Source organism: Thalia democratica, chromosome 2, assembly GCF_965202585.1.
Source record: "Thalia democratica chromosome 2, ktThaDemo2.hap1.1, whole genome shotgun sequence".
NCBI classification, from domain to species: Eukaryota; Metazoa; Chordata; class Thaliacea; order Salpida; family Salpidae; genus Thalia; species Thalia democratica.
In genome coordinates, this window is record NC_139166.1 from 79,726,255 (window position 1) to 79,744,921 (window position 18,667).

At 24.1% G+C, this 18,667-nt stretch overlaps 1 protein-coding gene across 1 annotated transcript; it reads left to right on the forward strand.

Moving 5' to 3' along the window:
* Positions 1–7,950: 7,950 nt before the first annotated feature.
* LOC145829247 (ras-related protein Rac1-like) lies at positions 7,951–11,534 on the forward strand. Its single transcript, XM_082936990.1, has 4 exons — positions 7,951–8,011; positions 9,643–9,833; positions 10,202–10,373; positions 11,325–11,534. The coding sequence occupies exons 1-4, from the start codon at positions 7,985–7,987 to the stop codon at positions 11,532–11,534; spliced, it is 600 nt and encodes a 199-aa protein (XP_082793116.1). The 5' UTR covers positions 7,951–7,984.
* Positions 11,535–18,667: the final 7,133 nt, after the last annotated feature.

Here is an 18,667-nt window from a genome sequence, read left to right on the forward strand (position 1 = left end):
CCGCGGGCCGCAGTTTGCCGACCCCTGCACTAGACGAACTTCGTTATTAATACATTTATAGTTTTTATAAGTTTTGGTTATCAGCTATAACCAACTTGAATTGTATACTACATTTTATGTTTAAACAATAAAAAGAGTAATGATTATCAGTTAAACTTATGAAAGATGATTCTATGTATATCTTATAAAACTTATATAGAAATATTATAAACGTATTAATAAGAGTAAATAAAAATATATAAACCAGTTAATAAACAAAGTTATTTTAAAACTTACAGTGTTTCTTTATTTGCTGTGTTTTCTAAAATATAGATTGTATCATTGTTTACTATAATTAGAAATTTATAATGAATCAAAATAATAATGCCGTATTCGGTAATTGACGGCGATGGGCCGTATACAGTCAATTAAAATTGTTTAAAAATAAAAATTTGTTGGAAGTAAATACTTATTCTTGTAAACATATACCATCAGCTTTTTATAATACAGTGAGAAAAAGTTCAAACGATCTTTTTGTCATTTTTTTTAAATATATAATTTAAAGCAATTAACACTAGTATCGGATAAAGTTTGCTTTATAGAGATTAATACAACTGTTACGTATAGTAAAAACGTAAAATGAAAGATACAGCTAACAGTCACGAACAGCAAAACAATTTAAATTTTGATAAAGCTAAGTTTTGTTGTAGTATTTGTTTAGATGTTTTCAAAAAGCCCTGTTGTAATGCTTTGCAGTCATTTGTTTTGGCTATTTTTTAGTTCTGTTCTTTTTTTAATCAGACATTTAACAGAATATGTTTTTAGTTTCAAAATAATAGAATTACTGATTTTTTTTTTTAATTAAAAAATTCTGAAAGTTTATTCTTATTGCCAATATGTTTGTTAATTTTCAAGGTTTTGAAATTTTAAACTACTTTAATTTTAGTTGGTCTTGGTTGTACGAGTTGTTACAACTAAATCAGAGTTTTCAATCTTGTCCAATTTGCAAAACTAGCTTCAGTGAAGAAACAATTGTGTCTGTTTATAAATGTGGACATTGTGATCTTAACGACTCGACTAGCAAAAAACCTCCAAGACTAAAAGTAAAGAGCCATGTATCAAAATTTAAAAAATACCTTTTAAAAATTTAAGGCATTCTAAAGGTTTATATGTTATAAACATTTTTTTCCAAAAGACTTATCTATTTTACGTAAAATAGATAACTAATCGTCTTAAATCTGTAGTTGTGTTATCATAAACACTCTGGTAAAATGTCAAAATTCTATTAATGTTAGTTATTATAATAGTTCACTGTATTTAATTTTTTTTTTTATGAAAACGGAGATAAAAAAGATAAAAATTATATGAAAATAATAAATCTAATTATATTTCTGAAAAACAATTAATAACTTAATTATACCCTTTTGCATTAGTAACTGTTTTTTTTATCTTATAAAAAACAAAAGTAATTCATACATACACATATAAAATTGTTGGTAATTAGTAAACTTCTTTTTTTGAAATATCAAGTTTGATGATTGATTTCCTACGAATTACTAAAATGATTATAAAAGTTGTGAATATTTTTTATAACAGATAATTCTTGTCATATCGTTGATGGAAGATAAAGAAGATGTTTTATTGCTAATAAATTATTTAAAACTTTTTATACAAAGCTAATTTTTTAGAAGAATAGTTTTAAAATTTTTAAGAGTTTTATCGATTGTAATAGTTTTTCTTATAATTGTTATCTTCGTTCTGTTAATTTTTTGAAAATTTATAACAGTATAATAAACGTTTTTTGAATTGTGCTTATTGTAGCAGCATTGTAATTTTACCAGTTCTAAATTGCCTATCATAAAATCTAAATATTAAAGTATTTAAATATAAAAACATTTAAGTTGACATTGTTATAAGTAAAAATAAAATTATAATTTTAAAATACAAATTAAAAAGTTGTACAAAAAGATTCAGTTCAGATATTTAGGTTGACATTGTGTGTATCAATATAAACTTATAAAAATACATTTTTTATTTTATCACATAATCCATCAAATCAACAATTTAAAACTATTTGAAAAAGATGAAGGTCGTTCTTGTAATTAGCAACTTTATTAATATTTTTAGGCTTATTTGCTGATGAATAAAATTTTATGATTTCTAAAATATTAGTAAACTTGTTTCTTCTAGTTAAAATAAAATCGGTAACTATGAGTAAAATATAAACTATATTTCAAAAGTAACAATCAAAAAGTTAAACAAAAAAATTTAGTTCAGAATCATTATTTTTTAAAGTTATTTTTTTTTACTTTTTCATTAGACATTATTTAAATACTAAAAGTTATTTCAACTATTAATACTAATAATATTATTATAATGTAACAATGTTATTAATATTATGAATAAAAATAAATCAAAATTAGTTGAAAATAATCGGGATTACTAAAACAATAGTTTGAATCAACATTTAAAAAATTTATTAATTTACAACTTGTTTGCACAGATTAACTTTGAGCCACACTATCACTCGATCACTACATTGATTTGAAAAACAAACGTTTGTGTTGAAATTGGTGAAAATGTGCGTATTATTTAGTTCTAACAACCATGGTACACAATAACATGATTGTTTCAACACCGATTGCTGTATAAAATATATATAGTATATGCAGTATTGTAGTATAGTTTTTTTTAAATATATGATCCACTTAAAAATTTAATAAAGTAACTTTAATTTACAAACATCATTCTAAAAATACAGTTTACATGAATATTTCATTTTCAAAGAAAATAATATAGATTTTGTAGGACAGTTCTGTTAAATTACACGTTAAGCTTAATAATATTATTCAAAAATTCTTACCTACAAATGAATTTTTCTGGTGAAAGTATTTTGACTGCTAACTAAAATAATTGCCTTTTTCTTTATTGTATTACAAAAGCTAATGAGTAATTTTCATTTGAACAGTGCACATTAGAGAAGTATTAAAACAGAAATGTTACATAATCAGAAATGTGTTAAACTTTATAAGTTTAATTTTAATGGCCAAACTTTTAAAACTACTTAAAATAAAAACATAATAATTTATGATTACTCCTTGTTTTTGGTAAATAGATTATTATTTTATAAGATATTTTGCTAAATATTTTTGTTATTAATTTTAAACCAAAAAAATTTGTTAATTCATAGTTTTATGGTAATATTAAAAGAATTCAAAAATTGTTGCAATACAATGTGATAAACATAACTTGATATGTACATATAATTACTGTAAATAAATAAAATACTTTTTGTGTTTGTTATTAACTGCCTATTTTTTGTTTTTGTTATTCGTTTATCTGAAGTCGTCGCACTAAGTTGATATTAGAAGTTTCAAGATATTAATCTTTTACAGTAGTTTTTGTATCAATTTGTTATTTTATACTTCAAAGTTTTTTATTATACAATCAATCATAAGAACTAAGAATAGTATTTTTAAAGAGATTAACTATTCGAGCATAAAGCTTCTTAAAAACTTATTACAAGATGTAAATATTAAGTCTAATCAAAAATTAAATACAACACGTTATTTTAACTTAAAAAAAACTAATGCTAAACAATTAAAAGACTAACGAGTTAATATTTTAATTTTTAATTTTCACCGGAAAAGCTTTAAATTATTTTTTTTTCTTAATATAAAAATTGTATGTTTTAGTTTAAAACAAAAAATATTAACTTTAAGCTTATTTTAACTTTTATTTCAATTAGTTATACCTTTAAGCTTACCTGAGAAGGCCTTACAAATAAATTTTTTGACCGAATTACGACTACTTTGTCTAACTAAGGTAGTAAATTTTATACAAAAAAGCTTGTTGAATTGATAAAAGCTTCATTTTTTTCAGAATATTGAATAAATTAAAATCTATTACTAATGTAAACAACAAGTATTTATTATAAATGTATCTATTTTATTTAGGTCTCTTAGCGAGTTACACCTAAAAATAACTAAAAAATTGATTAAAGAAAAGAATGCCATCAAACAAATCTCAATTTAATGTTAATAATGTGTATTTTCTATTATCTTAATAATAACTGTTAAAACTTATTTTAATATGAAACTATGTTATGTATTTAATTTTATATATATATACATATATTTATATATATTAAAGGTTTTATACAAAGTTCTGATCGATAGTGCTTGACAAATCAAATTGAAGCTTAATATTTATTTAATTATATAAAAACTATAATTTAAACAGCTGTTTCACACATTGAAATGTAAAATTTCATGTGATCGTCAGTAAGTTACAGTTTATTATAATAGTGAACAGAAATTTCAATTTTAGAATGTTTTATAATAATTATGACGTAGTAATGGTACAGTTTATTGTATTATTAGTTGAATTTGAAATACGCTGTGAATATTATTCTATGCTTTTTAGGAAAGTTTAAAAAGGTTATTTTGGAAGAACATTTTAAGCTATTAGAAAAAATTTTTAGGCTGTTGGGGAAAAATGTTATAAAATGCTATAAAATACTAGTGTTTGCCGCTTCGATTTTACTTTGTTTTAATATTTAGTTGGTTTTAATTTTTTTAAAAAAGTATTTTTGATAATGGATTCAACAATATTAACAAAAGACACACAACAGAACTAGCGAATTACATAAGGAACTTAAAAGATAACAATACAGACTACAAAATTAAATGGGAAAAATTAAACAGGACAAAATTAAAATTCAATACTTAATTCGGCGGTAAACTTTGTAACTTAGAAAAAAAAAGAAATCGAAAAATCAGATAAGAACGTTACACTAAACAAGAAAAGCGAAAGACAAAACATATGCATCCATTATTAAAAATACTTTTTTAACAAAATTAAAACCAACTAAATATTAAAACAAAATAAAATCGAAGCGGCAAACACGAGTATTTTATAGCATTTTATAACATTTTTCCCCAACAGCCTAAAAATTTTTTCTAATAGCTTAAAATATTCTTCCAAAATAACCTTTTTAAACTTTCCTAAAAAGCATAGAATAATATTCACAGCGTATTTCAAATTTAACTAATCGTACAATAAACTGTACCATTACTACGTCATAATTATTATAAAAAATTCTAAAATCGAAATTTCTGTTCACTATTATAATAAACTGTAACTTACTGACGATCACATGAAATTTTACATTTCAATAAGTGTAACAGCTGTTTAAATTATAGTTTTTATATAATTAAATAAATATATTTATATATATATATACATAGTTAGTCTTTACTATCCGAGAATAAATAACAAAACTTATATGTGTACTTAACTAGTACTTTAAATTTAACTACATTTTTTGAGAGTTCTATTCTAACCAAAACAAAAAATATCTTACTTGTCCGCATGAATTTCAATTTCCTCTGTTACATCTTGTAATTCAGATACAGGTCCTTTATTACTTTGCTGCAATTTTATTTTCAATATTAGTTTATATTGTTTCACCATTGTCTTTTTTTGTTGAACTTACTTTTTTATTGTTAGATATTTTTTTTGTGTCCCTGGTATGAATCTTTTATGAACAATTTTATTTTATCTTTTCGTTAGTTTGTTTCTAACATTTACTTTTGTTGTTTAAGATTTTAAATCTTGTATTTTTTTACTTTAATATAAGTATATTATAAAATTTTAGTTTTCAGTTTCTTTTTATGTTATAGATTTCGTACTAGCTAAAATAACTGTTGATTGGCCTGCATACTAAAGTTGTGTTCCGTGTAAAAAAAGTTATCGTGCCAAAATGTCGCTGTGCAAAAATATCACCGTAATAATGTGACGTTGTGCAAAAATTCTGCCCTAAAAAAATGTCTTCAAGAAAAAAATCGCCGTGAACAAATGTCCCTTCGTGCAAAAGTGATGCTCGTGTAAAAGTGTCCCTTCGTGCAAAAGTGACGCTGTGCAAAAGTGACGCTTGTGCAAAAGTGACCCGTTCCCAGTTTAAAAATTTCATAAAAGATTAAAAAGTTTACAAATAACAAATAATATTATGAACAATAATATAAGTCAAGTCAAAAATTTTATTACTTATTGTATTTGTTTAAAACTAAATAACTATCGTTTACTTATTGATGTTATAAATACTTTTGTAATATTGCAAATGTAATTTGCACAACTGTATGTACAAAATAGTAAATCTACTTTAAGTATTTCTATCATCTGATGAAAAGTTTACAAAATACTCATTTACTTTAATATTTCAAGTGTTTAACTTACAATTCAACTGTATTTAATCGTTGTTTTAGAAATTTTTTAGAATAATGTTTTATTTTTTATCAATTTTAGTAAGTTAATTGAAATAATTGGTTTGTTTTGAACAGTATTTGGCACATGTGTTACATTTTTTACGTAGGTAAACTTTCACCAAATAAGTTTTTTCTGCACAGTTTGACAGTTTACTCATTACTTACTCATTTATAAAATTTCATTGTTTCTTACAACAGTTCAAGTTTCATGTTAAAATAACGTTTATTTTATTTTATTTTATGTTTTACTTTTAAACCAATTTTTTTTTGAAAACTTCAGTTTAATTTAATTTTAAGTTTTACTACGACCTATATTATGATACAAGCAAACTAAGTTATACTTAAAATTTAGATGATGTTTATGATTTTCTTGATTTTTAAATAAGCAGTTTTCAGTAGTTTTATCATAAATAATAAACTTAAAACTAGTTTAATGTACTTTTATATATGTTTGCATTAAGTAACAAAAATGCAATTAAAAAGTAAATTTTAGTTAAATCATATAACAGTTTTATTTTGATCAAATTTTACATTCTAGTTTAAAACGCAAAAATATAATTGTTAGTTTATTCAAAAGTTTTGCTTATTTTAGTCTCAATTCTCACAAGAAACTAAAAACAAGTTAAAAAATTAATATTTGAAATTGTTTTTTTTTACTTATATTAAGGCTTTATTTGTTTTCAAAATTATAGTAGATATAATCTAAAAGTGATTAGTATGAAAAAAAAACAATGCAAAAGTAAATTCTTTAATTTTCATCAGTTTAATTATTTCACTTTTAATTGTACACTTTACTTTTTAAACTTACAATGGCTATCATGATATAAAAGTTAATTCTTTTAAATTTTAAAAACTCTAATTTAATATTTCTACAAAAATTCTCTCTCGTGATTTTAAAAGTATAAACAATAAAGTTTTACAATTCTTTTTCTAAAACCACTAAAAATAGCATAAACATTTTTAACTTTTTTTATACTTACAGATTTAATAATACTGTACTTTAAAGCTACAATAAATATCAGAAGCAGAACATGCAGGTAAATTTGTTATTAAAAAATATTGAGAACATTCTAAAGTAATAAAATTTTAATATAAACAAAAAAAGCTGTATATGTAAATGTTAAGCCGTAAAATTACGCATAATAAGCATGTTGATTTAAACCTTAAACAGAAAAAGTGCTAAGAAACGTTTTATTAAACTTTCAATTAATAAATACAATATACGCTTACTTGTTTTAGCTTGGAACTTATATGCAAATTATCTAAAACATTCAATCTGTGCTTAACTTATTAAGTGTTTGAAAACCTTTTTTGAAACTACTTTATAAATTCTGGGAATTTTTCTTTGAAGAGAACTTTTTTTTTTGTAGATTACAGTCAATTTATTTAAACAACCAATATTTTACATACAGTATGTTCAAAAAAATTTATTTGTAAAATTAAGATAACATTAATTATTTTACGGTTTATTTCTTTTGTTTTAAGGCTTAAAAAATTTAATTCTAAAATAGCTGGCTTTTTATAAAACTTGTTGTCACGTTTTTGTTTTAAAACAATAGTTTATTCTCACTTACTCGCATTCAATCACTTATGTGTCTATCATTGTGTAAAAATCGGTAAAACGGTTAAAAGTTTTATTATAAAAGTATTTGTTTTTGAGCTGTTAAACGATTTTTTTTAGTAGTTTTATTTACTATGAGAAAAACTATAAAGTTTTCTTTACACTAAAAATAACTGAAATGCCAAAATATAAAAGTACGAATAAAGTAAGTAAGTTGTAAAAGTAAAAACGTGATTTATCTGTTTTACAAAAAATATCAAAAGTATTTGTTTAATAAAATTTAAGTATACAGTTGTTAAACTGACAAAAAATTAATGTTTTCCTAACTAGTTTATCTATTGATAACTCAAGTTTTTTTTTATTTAAAGCTAAACACATTTTGTTAATGTTCATTTTTTTTAAATTATTTACATATGTTTTATTCTGTAAGCTTATGAAAAAACAATTTTGAACAAGTTAAAAACAACTGTTTTTATCAATTTTAGTACTATTTATATAATAATTTTGTTCGTTAATTTCAAATATAGAAATTAAACAATCCTTGCCATAAAAAAATTTAAAAAGTACTAAATCATTTTATAGATAAAAATATTAACGAACAATGCTTGATGTTTATCTATTTTAAAACTACTGACTAAAAAATATCAATAAAATATGCTAAAATGTTTTAAATACTTATAAAAATATTAATACTACATATATTTCACACTTTTTATCTAACTAAAATAACCAAGATGTTATATAGAACATGTACTTTTAAATTGAAAGCATTAATAATTGAAAGTAATTACTTTTATTCCTAATAAACTAAAAATGTTTTTAAACAGAGTTAAAAATTAGTTCAGTAAAAGCTTTAGTTGTGTTTTACTTATTTTGAAAAAAACTCACTACTAAAAATTATAGTTTTAAGTTAATAATAAGATGCGTAGAGATTAGTTATTATTTCTAAATAATAATGTTTAAATATTATGCATCAAAATTTTCTGCAAAGCAAATACTTATTTTTCCAAACAGTAGCAAAAAGCGTTGTTATAGTTTTAATATTTGAATTAGTTAATGTTTAAAAACATTTTTTTTTATGTTTAACTTTTTTCATAACATTCCTAATGGTATTAGCATTTTATCAATGATACTTAAATGTTTTATCTCCTCTTACCGTACTAACTAATTTTTAATGTAACAAACACTTCCTCAACAGTCGATAAAATGCGTGGTGTTTTGCTCAACTATTTTTCTAGTCAACAGAATGAAATGCGTGTTGATAGTAGCATTTTGTTAATAATATCTATAAAAACGTTATCTCTATACTTAATGATAATGGCTTATCTTATCTTTAAGTAGTAAAAACTTTCAAGCAGTCAATAAAGTCTATTTTTAAAAATTAGCAACTACAAAAACTAAAATTACTAAAGAATAAATCATTTTTGTTAACTTTAAATTCTTATCAATACAAAGAATTTCTCCAAACTGTCAAGTAAACTAACGAACGCTTAATTGTTAATGCTTTATGTGATTTCGTTGATACTATTTAAAATTGTTTTAGTCATTTTAAGTTAGTGACGTTAGGTGATCGAATTTTTCACTTTAAACACTACAGATTTAATTACTTGAAAATTTTATATACAACAAAAGTCAATAAAATGCGTTCGATTTTTTTACAAACTAATAACTGTTTAATGGTATTACTACTTTGTTTAAATAAACTACATAGTTTAGCAATACAAAGTATTACGATGTTACAGAATTCTTCAAACTAAAAAACGTCTTATCAAACTAATAATTTTTTATACTAAAAAAAGCATTTGTATTCAAATTAAGAAAACAAAAATCCAACAGTCAATCAAGTGCGTGACGGTGGGCGACGGAGCGGTCGGCAAAACTTGCTTGCTAATCAGTTACACAGCAGGGGAATTCCCCGGCGAATACATTCCCACCGTGTTCGAGAACTACTCGGCCAATCAGGTGGTAGACGACCACTTGATCAACTTGAGCTTGTGGGACACAGCCGGGCAGGAAGACTACGACAGGTGTGTTACGTCATGATTTGTTTTGTTACGTCATAGTATCAAACTATTAAACATTTTAATTTTGAACTACTTTTAAGCTATTTTTTGTTGACAAGTGTGAGGTCATAATATGTTTTGTGACACAATGAACAGTTTTTAGTTTTAAAAGTTTTTTGTTTGTTTTCTTAATTATCTTTATTAGTGCTTGATTATAGTAGTTATCTAATATATCTAATCATTATTAATACTTAACTTACTTAATTTTTGTACGTTCAACAAAAGTTTACTAGATTATAAAACAAAAGAAAAATTTAAGAAAAAGTTACAGAAACCAAAGTTTTAACTTTTTTAAAGAAAATAATTCTTTAATAACAATTTTTCTTTCACAGACTTCGCCCCCTCTCATACCCAGGCACTCAGGTCTTCATCTTGTGCTTCTCAGTAAGCTCGCCCTCCTCCTACGAAAACGTCAAGATAAAATGGTATCCCGAACTAATGCACCACTGTCCGGGAGTCCCCATAGTTTTGGTGGGAACCAAGATCGATCTTAGGACAGATGAGGTAGATTAAAAGACCTTTTTGCTAAAAGACCTTTCTTTTATGGCAACTTTTAATGATCTATAAATAACTTTTAAATGCAATTATATTCAAAACTGTTTTAGACTAATAGGTATTATATAAGTTTATAAATTAAATTTCGACTTAAGGAAAGACAAAATAAATTTAAACAAAATTATTTGTATTTATTATTATACAATTTTTGGAGTTTTTTGTGCCTTATATTGTTAGGTTAAGTACACTAATATATTTCTAATTATAGTAACAGAGAGCTTTTAAAAGATTTTTTAGCAAGGCTTTAAAATTAAAAATAATTGTGGTTTACAATTTTATTTTGTTCATAATTTTCATTTCGTAAACAAAAAAAAAGAAATAATTAAAACTTAAAGCATTTAACACAGTCAGAATAAAATTTACTTTTGAATTTTAATTACTCATATCTACATAACACCACGTTTGCTTACGTTTCTAATAAGTTCTATTTATTAATATGACAATAGTTAATCTACTTCGCTTAAACATATTTAAGCTTAACTTAATTACATATACTTTATTTATATCTATAAATAAAGTGCTAAATTAAGATAAAACATATGTTTTTATTTATTTATATTTCATGTTAAAAAATGATTTTTTGATTCGTTAACATTTACTATGACAGTACTTGTAACAACTTCAATAATACTTCATGGCTAAAATTAGAATTTAAAGGACTATATATACTTTACAATTAATAAATTTAAATGAGATTACGTATTAAAGTAATGTTACTTTAAATAAAAAAATATGATTTTTTTCTACGCTTTATATTTAAAATCAAAAGGTACAATAAGTAATTAGTAGTTTGTTCAAGTATACAAGGTTATCTTCTAATATAAATATTTGAAATTTACTAAAATTATTTAAGTGGTATAAGATTACAAAATTAGTGTTAAAATGATTCGATCATAACAGAAAACCCTTGGTTTACTGGCACAAAAGGACCTTTACCCCATATCCACTACAAAAGGAATGCAACTAGCCAATGACATAAAAGCTAGAAAATACTTGGAATGCTCGTCGCTGACCAGGGAAGGATTGAGGGAAGTTTTCGAAGCGGCCATAAAAGTCGTTCTCTACCCGCCAAAAGTTGAAGAGAAGAAATCAATTTGCAGTCTTATTTAACATATTTAAGACTGAGAAGTTCGTATAACACTCTCGTTTTGATTACTGCATTGCATAAAAAGATTTATCTGGCTATATTTTAATAAAAAAAAATAGTTAAACATTTTTTTACAACTTCTAAATTCAAACATAAAAATTAAAAAAAAATCGTTAACTAATGTCAATTGCTGTTTCTGTATCTTGAAGGGATAAAATGCTGGTAGTACTTGAAAATATTTGTATTGTTATATGGTTGTACTACGATAAACAAAATTAAGCGTTCAGATTTTAATTTTTTCATACTTATGACCTTAAAAATCTTATATATTACAGTAATTATATTAAGAAGTCGTTATTTTTAAAACTACCTTACTACTAAATATTCAACTAGTTTTATTTTTGATTTATATTCAAAAATTTTTGATGGTTTTGTAAATAAGTACTTTTCTTTGTGATTTTGCTTATTTGGTTTTAGTTGCTGAAGTAGTACTAGCACACTGGCACTTATCAAATAGTAGTTTAAAGTAACTTAAACAACTGTCTTTAATGTATTTGGTAGGTTTTTTTTTTATCAAGTTAGTAACTACTATATATATTTTTTTTATTATGTTTAGTTTGTATAAATCTCACCTTCTCTCCTAATAAAATATTTAAGGATATATATCAATAATATGTTTTTTATTAACTTAATGCATTTTTTTTCGCATTTAAAATTGTATATATTTTTTAAAATTATTATATTTTTAATTTCCAAAATTTATTTCTAATCATTTGTCGAACTTTATAAAGTTAAACATAAAACAAAAATAACAGTATCTTAAAAAATAAATATATATATTAGCACTCACCAACTCATTTTTAATTTCTAAAGTTATAAAATTACGAAACATATTCATACTTAAGTAAGGTTTTAGCGTTTTGTTATTGTCTTCTTTGACAATGTAAATTTTAAATTTTTTTTATTTTAAGTTCACTAAGTAAGTATTTTTAAAAGCTTTTTAGACTTTATCACCTTATAGGCTTATATATGTGTGCATTATCACTGACATCAACTATAATTGTTTTCAGAAATGGTTTTTATTGTTGAATAGTGTAATAGAAGTTATGGCTTTAGTAAAACAAGGTGGGTGTCAGAATGACACAGCGACAAAATGACACGGTGCTTCACTATAGCATGGATTAACAAACTTAGAAGCAAAACTAAACTTCTTCAGTAGTATAACCTTTAATTGTAAAATTTTGAAAGTAATTAGTTAAATAAAAGATTTATTATATTTTTTCCAAACTATAGTAGCTTGATACATTTGAAACTATATATGATACAATGCTTTAAAATTTTAGTCATAGTATAAAATCAAAAATATTCTTAAGCTTTATTTTTTACGTTTCACGACTTTTCATAATTATGTAATGAATAAAATTTAGTACTTTTTGTTAAACGTTTAATTAAATATTATCAGAAATTGTTTTAAAAAATAACTAAGATCTAATTCAAAACAGAGTTATTTCGTTGTAAGAAAAAGTCATGCGTGTTTTAACTCTAGTTTTTAAAAAATAAAGAGTTAAGCTGCTTTTGTAGTAACTAGCCAGTTATATTAAATATATTTAATATTTTAACCTAGTAGTTTGTTGAAACATAAAATTATTTTTATTACTGTTTCTTAAACGACAAAAGGTTATCGCTCGAAAGTTTATACCAAAGAACATTTCAGTTATCGAGCCGAAAATTACATGGTTTAACAATCTAATACGAGCAATTTTTTATATTGCGATAATGTTTTATTTTGCGGAGTTTTACTATTATAATAGTAAGAAAAATTGTATATTATTTATTAAAAATGAGTATGTTGTTTATAAGTGCGACGATGGACAATAAAAGGTATAAACATTACGTGTTTCACTTTATTTTATGAAATTACAATCCAAAACAGACTTGTTAAAATGCTAACAATTACTATGGTAATTCAGCAATGAAGCGTATAAACTTTGGTTTGTTTTAAGTTAGTAATTTTACGCTCGAGTAAACAAAGCAGAGCTTTTTAACATGTCTGATCCAAAACTCCTGCGGTCTTTGTTTTAAAAGTTAATCAATGTAATTGTTGCTGATTCTACGAAACCGGTCAGAAGACAGGAAACCGAAAAGTTTCCTAGAAAAATAAGATCGTTGTCAATACCAATGAAGATTGAAGTTTCACAACAAATCGTTCCCTCCCTTATTAACCACCGTGTCATTTTGTCGCTATGCTAAAGTGACCCTCCGTGTCATTTTGTCGCTGCGCAAAAATGACCTTTCGTGCCAAAGTGACGCACCGTGTCATTTTGTCGCTGCGCCGAAGTGACCCTTCGTGCAAAAGTGACGCACTGTGTCGTTTTGTCGCTGTGCCAAAGTGACGCACCGTGCCAGAGTTACCCAACGTGTCATTTTTTCGCTGTGCCAAAGTGACGCACCGTGTCATTTTTGTCGCCGTGCCAAACTGACCAGCCGTGCCAAAGTGACGCACCGTGTCATTTTGTCGCTGTGTCATTCTGACCCGCTCCCGTAATACAAAACCATCTTTTAAGATGTTGAATAAGCATATTGAGTAAACTTTTAAATAAGTCTTTGAGGTTAGTACAAAACTTAATAAAACTATTGAAAAATTCTAACTCAAAAAAATTACTGTATTAAGAGCTATGTATTTGTTATAGCCACTCTTGGAAAATATAAAGACTAATGAACCGGAACTCAAAAATGAAAAAAATTGACATTACGAAAGTACAAGATATTCGATAAAATCGTAGAGACGATAATAGGAGCCTACAAGAAGTACTTTGCAAATTTTAACTTTGACACAGTTTCAGCAAATGATCTTGGAAGTAAACTCAGGTCATATGTTTTAAGAAAATCTGCTCCTTTTCTCAGGACTCAGCCAAATTATGATAAAATCAGTAGAGATGGACAAAAAAGTTTCCTGCTAGCATTTTCAAATATAGTCGACAGCAACACAGTATACCAAACAGCAAATGTCATGAAAATCATCAAAAATTTCCAAATTCCTCTTGATCCGGTGAAGCTTTTAGAGAAAGCAATCAGCAGCATCATGATGATCCATTTCAAAAAGTAGAAATTCTTTTCAATTCGCCCAAAACCAAAAGATATAGATCACCCGCAGAACATTGTTAGAGATGATGGTCTTTCCGATTTCAAAGAGGGTGACTGGTAATAATGATTAAGTTCATCATTGTGGTGACAACCTTCTAATTAAAAAAAAATCTTTTTTTTTTAACTGAAATTTTAGTTTCTAAATGCATTTGTGTATTGTTTTTATTGTGTTTTAGGGTAGGCTAAATTCTAAAGTATTTTATTCTTTGTTAAGTTCTTACATAATATAGTTTGATATTAAACTTAGTTTTCGCAGTTATTAACAAGATAGTTGATTATACATATTATTAACATCAAATTGAGATTTATTTAATGGCTTTCTTTTTTTTTAATCAATTTTTTAGTTGTTTTTAGGTGTAATTCGCTAAGAGACCTAAATAAAATAGATACATTTATAAAAAATACTTGTTTTTTATATAAAAAATAGACTTTTATTATTCAACATAGTGAAAAAATAAAGCTTTAACAATTCAACAAACTTTTTTGTATGAAATTTACTACTTTAATTAGACAAAGTAGTCGTAATTCGGAACAAAAAACTTATTTGTAATTGAAATATAAGTTATAATAAGCTTACAATTAAAATGGTATTTTTACTGTGCTGTTTTTACTGTGCTGTTTTAAACTAAAATATACAATTTTATATATACAGAAAATAAAACAAATACTAATTTAAAATTTAAAAAAAAAATCCGGTAAAAACTAAAATTAAAGAGGTTTATGAACTCTTCAGTCTTTCAATTGTTTAGCATTAATTTTTTTTTGTTAAAATAATGTGTTGTATTTCATTTTTGATAAAAGTTAATACTTATATCTTGTAATAGGTTTTTAAGAAGCTTTATGCTCGGATAGTTAATCTCTTTGAAAAAATTATTCTAAGTTCTTATGATTGATTGTACAATCTAAAACTACGAAGTAAAAAACAACAAATTGATACAACAAACTACTGTAAAAGATTTATATCTTGAAACTTTTAATATCAACTTAGTGCGACGACTTCAAATAGACGAATAACAAAAACAAAAAAAAAAGCATTTAATATCAAATACAAAAACAATTTTATTTATTTACAGTAATTATCTGTACATTATCTGAATATTTAGCAAAATATCTTATAGTATAATAATCTATTTACCACAAACAAGGAGTAACCATAAATTATTAAGGTATTTATTTTTAGTAATCTTGAAAATTGGGCCATTAAAATTTAACTATTAAAGTTTAGCACATTTCCGATAAAGTTATTTTTCTGTTTTAACACTTCCCTAAAGTTCACTGTTCAAATAAAAATTACTCATTGACTTTTGTAATACAATTAAGAAAAAGGCACTTAATTCAGTTAACAGTCAAAATACTTTCAACAGAAAAATTCATTTGTAGGTCAGAATTTGTTGAATAAAACTATCAAGCTTAACGTGTAATTTAACAGAACTGTCCTTCAAAATCTAAACTATACTTATTAGAAATGAAATATTCATGTACACTGTATTTTTAGAATGATGTTTGTAAATTGAAATTATTTAATTAAATTTTTAAGTGGATCATAAATTAAAAAAAAAACTATTATACAATACTGCATAAAATATTTATATTTTATACAGCAATCTGAGTTGAAATAATCATATTAGTGTGTATTATGGTTGTTAGAACTAAATAATACGCACAATTGCACAAATTTTAACACAAACGTTTGTTTTTCAACCCAAATGTATTGATCGAGTGATAGTGTTGCTCAAAGTTACTCTGTGAAATAAGCTGTTAATTAATAAATATTTTAAACGTTCATTCAAAGTATTATTCTAGTAATCCCGACCATTTTTAACTAATTTTGATTTATTTTTATTCATATTGTTAATAAAATTGTTACATTATAATAGTTATTATTAGTATTATTAGTTGAAATAACTTTTAGTATTTAAATAATGTTTAATGAAAAAGTAAAAATGATAACTTTGAAATATAATGATTCTGAATAAAATATTTTTGTATAACTTTTTTATTGTTACTTTTAAATATAGTTTATATTTTACTCATAGTTAGGGATTTTATCTTGATAAGAAAAATTATTCTATTGCTAAACTAAATATTAGGTAATTTTATTCATCAGCAAATAAGCCTGAAAATACTAATAAAGCTGCTAGTTACAAGAACGACCTTAATCTTTTTCAAATAGTTTTAAATTGTTGATTTGATGGATTATGTAATAAAATATAAAATTTATTTTTATAAGTTTATATAATTTACAAAATGTCAGCTTAAATGTCTGAACTGAGTCTTTTTGTATATTTTTTAATTGATATTTTTAAATTATAATTTTAATTTTACTTATAACAATGTCAACTTAAATGTTTTTATTTGTAAATAACATTAAACTTTAGTATTTAGATTATATGAAAGACAATTTAGAACTGGTTAAAGGCCAATGCAGCTACAATAAACACAATTCAAAAAACTATGATACTTATATAAATTTTCAAAAATTAAATAGAACAAAGATAACAATTTTAAGAAAAACTATTACAATCAAAGAAACTCTTGAAATTATTAAAACTATTCTTATGAAAAATTGGCTTTATATTAGTAGTTTTAATTAATTTATAAGCAATAAAACATCTTCTTTATCTTCCATAAACGATATGACAAGAATTATTTGTTAGAAAAAAACATACACAACTTTTATAATCATTTAAGTAATTCGTAGGAAATCAATCGTTAAACTTGATATTTCAAAAGAAAAAAGTTCTACTAACTACCAACAATTTTTTATAAATATGTATGAAGTACCTTTGTTTTGTGTAAAATTAAAAAAACCAGTAATTAATCCAAAAGGGTATAATTAATTCAATAATTACTTTTCAGAAATTTAATTAGATTTATTATTTACTTATCATTTTTATGTTTTTTTATCTTCGTTTTCATAAAAAAAAATAAATACAGTGAACTTATATAATAACATACATTAATAGAACTTAAACTTATTTCTGGAGTTTTTATGAAAACACATCTACAGATTTAAGACGATTAGTTATCTAATTTACGTAAAATATTTAAATCTGTTTGCAAAGAAAAAAGTTTATATCATCTTTTACTTTTAAAGTGCTTAAAACCTTTAAAAGGCTTTTTTTACTTTTTGATACATAGCTCTTTGCTTTTGGTCTGGGAGGTTTTTTACTTGTCGAGTCGTTGAGATCACAAAGTCCACAATTATAAACAGGCGCAATCGTATCTTAACTCATACTAGTTTTGCAAATTGCACAATATTGAAAACTCTGGTTTAGTTGTAACCACTCGTACAAACAAGACCAAATAAAATTAGATTAATTTAATTTTTCGAAACCTTGAAAATTAACAAATATATTGGCAATAAGAACAACTTTCAGAAATATTTAATTTAAAAAATATTAGTCATTCTATTATTAAAAAAGAAAAACAATATTCTTTAAGTTTCTGATTAAAAAATGAACAGAACTAAAAAATAACAAAAACATATGACCGCAAAGAACTACAATAGAATTTTTGAAAACATCTAAACAGATCGAACTAAGCTTTATCAAAGTTCAAATTGTTTTGCTGTTCGTGACTGTTAGCTGTATCTTTCATTTTACCTTTTTACTATACGTAACACTTGTAGTAATCTCTTTAAAGCACACTCTATCCGATACTAGTTTTAATTACTTTAAATTATGTATTTAAAAAATATGACAAAAAGATCGTTTGAACTTTTTCTCACTGTGTTATAAAAAGCTGTTGGTATATTTTTACAAGTATAAGTAATTACTTCCAAGAAATTCTTTTTTTCAAACAATTTTAACTGACTGTATACGGTCCATCGCCGTCGAATACCGAATACGGCATTATTATTTTGTTTCATCACAAATTTCTAATTTTAGTATACAATGATACAATCTTTGTTTTAGAAAACACAACAAATAAAGAAACTTCGTAAGTTTTAAAATAATTTTGTTTATTAACTGGTTTATATGTTTTTGTTTACTCTTTATAATATACTGTA

Coding starts and splice junctions, on each gene's coding strand:
- LOC145829247 (XM_082936990.1), top strand. CDS start 7,985: ATGCCAAAATATAAAAGTACGAATAAA. Junction 9,834..10,201: donor GGGCAGGAAGACTACGACAG/GTGTGTTACGTC, acceptor TTTCTTTCACAG/ACTTCGCCCCCTCTCATACC. Junction 10,374..11,324: donor TCGATCTTAGGACAGATGAG/GTAGATTAAAAG, acceptor CGATCATAACAG/AAAACCCTTGGTTTACTGGC.